This window comes from Hipposideros armiger, unplaced genomic scaffold (assembly GCF_001890085.2).
Source record: "Hipposideros armiger isolate ML-2016 unplaced genomic scaffold, ASM189008v1 scaffold_106, whole genome shotgun sequence".
Classification (NCBI taxonomy): domain Eukaryota; kingdom Metazoa; phylum Chordata; class Mammalia; order Chiroptera; family Hipposideridae; genus Hipposideros; species Hipposideros armiger.
In genome coordinates, this window is record NW_017731456.1 from 3,430,500 (window position 1) to 3,439,237 (window position 8,738).

At 34.6% G+C, this 8,738-nt stretch overlaps 1 protein-coding gene across 2 annotated transcripts in view; it reads right to left on the bottom strand.

Moving 5' to 3' along the window:
* Nucleotides 1–4,144: 4,144 nt before the first annotated feature.
* The window catches only part of RPE65 (retinoid isomerohydrolase RPE65), a 24,687-nt gene continuing 20,093 nt past the window's right edge, over nucleotides 4,145–8,738 (bottom strand). Inside the window, exon 12 of one of the 2 annotated variants that reach the window (XM_019646691.1) lies at nucleotides 4,145–7,944. In XM_019646691.1, coding sequence (XP_019502236.1) covers nucleotides 7,793–7,944 — 152 coding nt within the window. In that variant the 3' untranslated portion in view covers nucleotides 4,145–7,792. The remainder of the gene's footprint in view (nucleotides 7,945–8,738) is intronic. The other variant, XM_019646690.1, reaches the window with a different exon arrangement.

Below are 8,738 nucleotides of genomic sequence, written 5' to 3' on the forward strand. Positions count from 1 at the left end.
AAAATGAATAGCTTTTGAAAGCTAGCTTTGAAATACAAGCAAATAACAATTATTAATAAATATTCCTAGGAATATTATTAGAATATATATTATATATATACATATATATATATATATATATATTCAAGTTTCTTATGAGATATATTTTTTACTAATATATTCTCCCATTCTGTGGGTTGTCTTTTCACTTTCTTGATGGTGTCCTCTGAAGCACAAATTTAAAAAATTTTGATAAAGTCCAATTTTTTACTTTTTCTTTTGTTGCTTATACTTTTGATATCATATCTAAGAAACTGTTGTCTGAACCAAGGTTACAGAGATTTATGGTTTCTTCTAGAAGTTTTAAAGTTTTAGCAATTACATTTAGTTCTGTGATATATTTTGAGTTAATTTTTGCATATGATGTGAGGTAGGGGGACAGTTTTATTCTTTGGCATGTGGATATCCAATTTTCCCAGAACCATTCTTTGAAAAGACTATTCTCTCCCCATTGAATTATTTTGGTAACCTTGTTAAAAATCATTTGACCAAATGGGAGTGTTACTTTCTGGACTCTATTCTGTTCATTTGATCTATTTGTCTATCCTTACTACCACACTGTCTCGATTACTGTAGTTTGGAGTGGATTTGAAATGGGACGTGTGAATTCTTCAATTTTGATCTTCCTTTTTCATGATTATTTTTGCTATTCTTAGTCTCTTATTTCCATATGAATTAAAGGATCAACTTGTAAATTTCTGCTTAAAAGCACCTGGGGTTTTGGCATAGATTATATTAAATCTGTATGTAAATTTGGATTATATTGTCTTCTTATCAATAGTAAGTCTTCCACTTCAAGAATACAGGATGTTTTTCCATTTATTTAAGAATTCTTTAATTTCTTTCAATGTAATTTTATAGTTTCAGTGTACAAGTCTTGAAACTTCTTTCATTAAGTCTATTTTTAAATATTTTGTTCTTTTCGATACTATTATAAGTGGAATTGCTTTCTTAGTTTTATTTTCAGATTGCTCATTGCTAGTGTATAGAAATACAACTAATTTTTGGATATTGATCTTGTATTCTATACATTTGCAGAACTTGTTTATTAATTCTAATAGTTGTTTTAATGAATTCCTTAGAATTTTGTATGTACAAATCATGTCATCAGTGAATAGATATAGTTTTATTCTTCCTTTCCAATTGTGTACATTTTCTTTCTTTTTCTTGTCTAACTGCTATGGCTAGAGCTTCCAGTGCAATGTTGAATAGTAATGGAGAGAACAGGCATCTTTCTTTTATTCCTGATCATGGGGAGAAAAATTCAGTCTTTCATTATAAAATACAATGTTAACTATGGGTTTTTTCATAGATGCTCTTTATCAGGATGAAGAAGCTTTCTTATGTTTGCAATATTTTGTCTCTATTTAATTATGAATGGTTTCAAATGCTTTGTCTGCATCTACTGAAATGATCATGTGGCTTTGTCCTTAATATTGCAAAATGATACATTATACTGATTAATTTTGGGATGTTAAGCCAACCTTGAATTCCTAGGAGAAATCCCATTTGGTCATTGTGCAGAGTCCTTTTTTTTGTATTATTGAATTTAGTTTGCTAGTATTTTATTGAGGATTTTTCCATATAGATTCATAAATTATATTGGCCTATAGTTTTCTTTTCTTGTGACATTTTTGGTGTTGTTATCAGGGTAATACTGGCCTCAGTGTAATGCAGAATAATACTAGAATGAATTGGGGAATGTTTTCTCTATGTCTACATTTTTGGAAAAGTCTGAAGAATTGGTATTAATTTTTCTTTAAATGTTTGGTACAATTCACGAGTAAAGCCATCTGGGCTTGGATATTTCTTTTGGGAAGTTTTAAAATTGCTAATTCAATCTCTTTACTTCTTATTGGTATATCCAGGTTTTATATTTCTTTTTGAGTCAGTTTTTGTTGTTAGTGTATTTTTGGAATTTGTTTAGTCCATCCAGGTTCTTAATTTGTTGACATAGAGTTGTTCATAACATTCCCTTTTATGATCCTGATGGATTGATCCATTTATCATTATAAAATATCCTTTTTGCCTCTAGTAAAAACTTTTGTCTTAAAGTCTGTTTTATCTGATCTTAGTATAGTCATTCCAGTTCCCTTTTGGTTACTTTTTGTATAGTACATCTTTTTCCATACTTTTGCTTTCAACCTATTTGTGCCTTTGAATCTAAAGTGTGATCATTAGCTCATTGAAAAACACATTCTGCCTGTCTTATGATTGAAGTGTTCAATGCATTTATATTTAATGTAGTTACCGATAAGATATGATTTCAGTCTACCTATTTGCTATTTGTTTTCTATATATCTTTTGTTTTTTTTATTCCTTTCTTCCTCCATTATTGTGTTGTGTTAAATATTTTCTAGTGTACTATTTTAATTTTCCTGTTGTTTCTTATTCTATATTTTTCGAGTTATTTTCTTAGTTTTTGGCCTGGCAAAAACTGGATGCTTATTAGCATTCTAGTTCATTTTTGGAACATATGTTTCATGATATGCTCCAATAAAAAAGTGTTCTGTCTGGGACCGGCTGAGTGGCTCAGTTGATTAAGAGCAGGAACTCTGAGCAACAGGATCGCATTCCCACATGGGACAGTGAGCTGCGCCCGAGCTGAGCTGCCACTGAGCTGCCAACAGGTGGTAGGATGGCTTAGCTGGTGAGAGCACATGCTCCTAACAACAGCTGCCCTGAGCTGCTGAAGGGCGGCCGGATAGTTCAGTGGTTAGAGCATTCGCTCTTAGCAACAAGGTTTCCAGTTCGACTCTCACATGGGATGGTGGCTATGCCCCCACAACTAAGATTGAACACGGCACCTTGAGCTGAGTGGCTGGGAGCTGCTGACTGATGGCCGGATGGCCACTGGACTTGGAGCTGAACTAGCTGTGCCCTCCACAACTAAGACTGAAGGAAAACAACTTGGCTGTTTCCTTTCTCCAATTCCCCAACACTGTTTCCCTTCCCCAACTCCCCAATACATTTTTTTAAAGGGTTCTGTCCTCATATAAGATTAAGATTTGATTTATACTCTCTCTGTTGTAGGATATCATAAAACACTTTAAATATTAAAGACTATAACAAATCATGTAGCATAGAAAGCTGGTAAATTTGTCGAAATCCCAAATTAAATATATATTAGCTACCATTTATTGAGTAGCTGTTATGTGCCAAGCACTATGTTGGCTGCTTTATATCTTCCCCAAGCCATTCAAAGTCAAGTCTACTACTCTTTCCTATTATACCACTGAAATAATAACTCATGACCAACCACGGTTAAGAAGAATCTAAAAGTCTTTTCTATATTTCACATCAGCTTAGCCATCACATCTAAGCTTTTAAATATTTATTGAACTCTTTATAATAGCTTCAGCTATAATGTATATTCTTTGCTTCTTCAATTAGTTGATCATTAATATCCCATTATAAATGCACTATTCACCTGATTCCATAAGTTAGCAATATTTCTTCTTTTAGTGTCAGAGATCCTTTGATCCTGAATTCTTTTTCTTATGGCCCATCGCAAAGGTTGCTCTCCTGGATGGGAGATACCCCTTTGCTTACATTCTAAAAGGAGATGAAGATATGTTTGTGGATGAAGCTACAGTAAAAGAACTTGAGGATGGGCCGGCCAAGTGGAGTGATGGTTAAGAACTGGCTTGGGATGCCAGAGGGCCCCGGTTCGGATCCCACATATGAGGGCCAGTGACACTGCCCTCCACAGCTAAGATGCTGAACAACAGCTCAACTTGGAGCTGGGCTGCTGTGAGTTGCCGGCGACGGCGTAGGCTGCAGTCCCTGTGGCAGTGGGTTGCCATGGGCTACCTGTGTAGCCAGCAGCCAGCGTGAGTGGCCAGCAGCCTCAGTGAGCGGCCGTCCAGAAGCCGGTGACTGACCTGCCTCGCCCGGGAAGAGTGCAATGATGGTGCCAACTTGGGCCAGTGAAGCAACGTCCTCCACAACTAGACTGAAAACATAAAGACAGCAACTTGTCTGTTCCCCTTCCCCCAATTCCCCAGCACTGTTCCCATCCCCCCAGTTCCCCAATAAAAAAATCTTAAAAAAAAAGGAACTTGAGAGACAGTGAGTTTTGAGATTTCTGTTGTTAACTTCTTAAACGTATTTTATTTTCCATCTAATATAACATTATGAACATATTAGAATAAGAAATGTCCATAAACAGACTAATCACAGAAATACTGCATATGATTCCATCATCTTACTTTTTTCTTTTTCATAATTAAGTAAAGCTCTTTTGTGTAACTTTAAGAATTGACATACAGTTATTTATTCTGAAGAAAAATTTATGAATTTATTTAAATCACAGACCTTTAGAGTTAGAGTAGGTCCTATAAGGTTAGAGCTTTACCTACTAAGTTAAAAACCAAAGTCTTGAACAGACGTTCCCAAATTTTCATGGTTCACAAAGCCCTTAGTGTTTCAGTAACCTTTATATGGCACTCCAAAAGAAACACCTAACATTTTTGTTTATTACAAAGTCCAAGTGACATAATACATACCTTCCAATAGCCTAGTGCCTCTTGCACATTGCACAGCTTCTCAAACTTTGGAATCAGATCGGACCTAGCCATTTTCTTTTTGTGTTCCACAATAATTTTTGCATGGTACTTGCATTTTAACAGCACTGAAAACTTACCCTTTTAGGATGTCATCAAAAGGAATGTAGTGATCTAATGCTGAAATTGTGAATTACCTAAAAGTAGTAGTTCAGTGTCCAACAGACACAGATGTCACTTGGAATCTGATTCCCGTTCTCTGTGTAAACTTGGCCAAGTTATTTAACTCATTGAGCTTCACGTTCTTTACCTGCAAAATGGGATCATCATATCTACACACAGAACTTTATAGGGACTAATGTATGGAGTCCCTTGCATAATAAATTTTTGGTACATGGTCACTGTTATTGAAGGAACATTTTGGCCCACTAACCAATAGTAAGAGTTACTGCACAGTTGAAGATTTTATTTGCACCCAGACTTCGTGACTAAGTAGTATGATAGTGGTTGTATTTGAAATAAACTTTTAGACTAGTAGGGATATTTCAGAAGGTATCAGAAACCAAAATTTCAGTGGAGGGAACTATTCGGTTTAGATTTCAGTTTCAGTTCTGCCACTCACTAGAAAAGTAACTCAGCGTCCCTTTCCTCATCTTCAAAATGGTGAAGATAGTATCACGATGGGTGTAGTATTAGGAGAAATGACCACTTTTCTGTAAAAATAAAAGGCACTAAATAAGCGTGAGTTTTTTAGAGATTGTTTTACCATTGAGACTTAGTTTTACCAGATTTGATGTCCCTTAGGGGATCCCGTAGGGAACATGTTCTCTATGATCCTAATGCTTGATCATTCCTATCAGGTTTATAGAAGAAAGCGCTGCATTTTATTCTTTAGCCAGACTGCGGGGTGATGGAATAGCACTGCCACTGAACTCTCGAAAGGCAGGCCACCTTTGTTGTCTAGTGGTCTTTTCTGGTTTAGAATATAGTACAGGAGCTCTGTCCAGATTCTCTGCTATGAGGCAGTTATCAGTCATTAATTACCTTTTAATATTGTCAAAGGTTGTAGTATCCTTTGCTCTTGGCTGTGACAGATATAAGATGCCCAAAACGGAAAAAAATTACACAAACAAGTTATTTTAAAACTACTTATTAACATGTTTATTTGTCTTAATTCAATTAATTTTTTTTTCTTAAAACATTTATTTTGGTGTAGATGGCACATATTAATAGTTCTCTAGATACCCCAAATGAGTAGCTCTGGTTCTTAGAAAGCAGGTTCATTAATTTTTTCAGCCTAAATTCCTAAGTTACTCCCTCTTGCCTGACTTAAATATCCTTGATTTCAGTTAAATTTTTAAAGCTCACATTCCGTCTCTCTTGAAAAGCAGTTCCTAAGCCTTCTTGGTACAATATCAACAATGACTGACTGTATAGAGAATTCCAATTTTGGTGAAATAGTATTGGCAGAGGTTATTTTCGTCGGATCTGCCTGTCTCTTCTTAACACTATAGTGCTCTCCGGAGAGCACCATGCTCAGAATGGGGTCTTATAACAGGAGGAGAGGTGGACACACAGAATTGTCAGACTTCCTTATGGAAACTTAATGGAAAGAAGGCAGGGAGTGGTTGGCAAGTGTAAGTAGTGGCGGTTTTAGGAATTCTCTTAAATTTGGAGACTTTAATAAGTTTAAATCTTGGTAATTGTTGAGTAATTTATTTTCTGCATTTTAAAAAGAAATGGATAAATAGCTTTCTTTGTGGAATTATATTTATGTTCCATGTCTAGAGATAAAAAGCAAACAAACAATGGACTGATATTTATCTACAGTCACATGTTCAATGCTATTCTCTGGCATTTTTCTTTTTCTTTTTTGAGATTTCTAGTTCTATCCAGAAATTACCTGCAAAGAAATAACGATTACATTAAAAATCCACAGAGGAAAAATTATTGAAAAGACAAGTACACAAATGTTAATAGTATTTGAACTTTGAGGTGCTCTGTATGATTTTACTTTATAATTTCCACTTTCCTGTAATTTTAGATTTTCTTTGAAAAGTATGTTTTAATAAGTATTTATAATTAAAAAACGAACTTGCCTCTTTATCTAAATAAAGAAATGAAACAGATGTATGAAGTTCCCTAGTCAGTCTGTTCCTTCAAGCTGTTTTTACTTAGTCAAACACAATGCTGATCATCTTAAATACAATGACATGTAATACTTTTGAGCATAAAATAGATACTAGGATTAAGACAGAGAATAAAATTTTTTGTCAGTCTATTATTTTTTCCAAGATATAGCACAGAATAGAATAATTTTTAAAAACAAAAGTGCTTAAAATGTATTAATATCTAAATGCCAATGATTTAATATTTTCTTTCTCTTTCTCTTTCTGTTAGGTCAGGTGATTGTATAGTGCTTGAATATAGTTACAGAGAATAGGCCACAAAGTATAACTCTCCAACATTATCCCATTCTCCTATTTTAAGTAGAAATTATATTTATAAGTATTTTATGCTCTTGTTTTTCAAAAAATTAGTCAATACTATCTGTAACTGCTTTGATGTTATATAGGCTTTTAATGGAAGGTATTCATTAAATTCTTATCAAGATGTTATTTGGTTGAGCGCCCTCAGCTGATTAGAGATAGGTTGCCTCACTGTAAAATCAGAAATAGTAGTAATTGCTTATACTAAATGGAAATGCTAAAGTTCATAAAGCTTGAGAATCCTTGAGCAGCAATCGTGTATATATATATGCATACAATTACGGTGATTACCCTTAGATGATAGTTCCTGGTTTGAAAAAGAGTTTGGTTTGACATTTAGTAATTACGCCTTACTGCATGATACTGCCTTGACTCAGCAAAGCTGCATACAAATCAGATATAGAGAACTTTGTCTTTTAAATGTTAAAAAATTATTGGAGCAGGTAGGTACCTCAAATGTACTTTCATAATAGGAATAAAAAATTTTTATAAATTCACATTCATTTTCTATTTGATTGCTAACTATACAGAGTTTTTTAGTTAGGGCCTTTCTCAAGAGAATCTGATTATTTAACTATATACTTTTTTAAAAAAGGAATTGTTTGCTCAGCTCTATGCTTCTGTAAAACATTGCAAACTAGGGTGCATGTGCAAGTTAAAACCATGTAATCCAGCAGGCTCACACTGAACAAAATTTGATTGCAGACCTGACTATGTTTTTCTTGATTTTGCCCGGAAACATGTCTTATTAGAATGTTCTTAGGATTTTTTGAACAATCCGTGAAAGGTAACAGGGATGTTAATCTCCACTTCAGCCCTGGCAACTTCACTCAAGTCCTTGGCATTCAGGATCAGGAGATAAGCAGGCTTTTGTCCTGCCCCAGGGCTCACCACCACACTTAGAACCACACCTGTGAATCAGAAATAAACAAGGCAATGATGAATTTTTTAAAAATGCCCAGGGCCATAGATTAAATGCCACTGAAATAGTAATATAGGAGGTATTACATTGACAAATAAAGAAAACATATGACTTGATATTTTTTTAGCTCTTCCACCACCTCTGTGTGACCACCCTGAAGGGGTCTTTTACACTCTGAATGTCCCCTAGACTATAAGCTCTAGGAAAGGAGTGACCATATCTGTCTTGCCTGCTGTCATATCCCAGTAGTTTACTACAATGAGTAGAACATAGAAGATGTTCATTAAATTCTTATTGAATGAATCGATCTGTATTCTTATCAGTAGCATAAGATTTAGCATCTGTGCTACCTACTGCAAAAAAAATAAATAAAAGGGGTCATGACAAATGAAAAAATGTATACTAAAACATGTTGACAGCAATAAGGTGTATTAGTTCTGTAATTTCCAAGACCTAGCTGGAAGCTTACTCCCTTCAAACAAAATGAGAACAAACACAAACCTTTGGCAGTTTTGACTGGATGGGCTCTATGTGCAAAATCATTTAACATGAAATGGCTCTATAATTCTTTATCTTATTCATTTCTTTGTGATTTTCCATATTTTAATTCCAGAGAGTGTAACCTTCCCTATCCTAGCTAACCAATAGTTAATGAAGACTGATGCTTTGTAATTGAGTTGCTGTTTTATAGGCTGTAGCCCTGCGTCCCTTTCTAGCTCCAGCTTATCAAAAGAAAAAACAAAACAAAAACTAGAGTTACAAATCCACATTCTCATGCTCTTT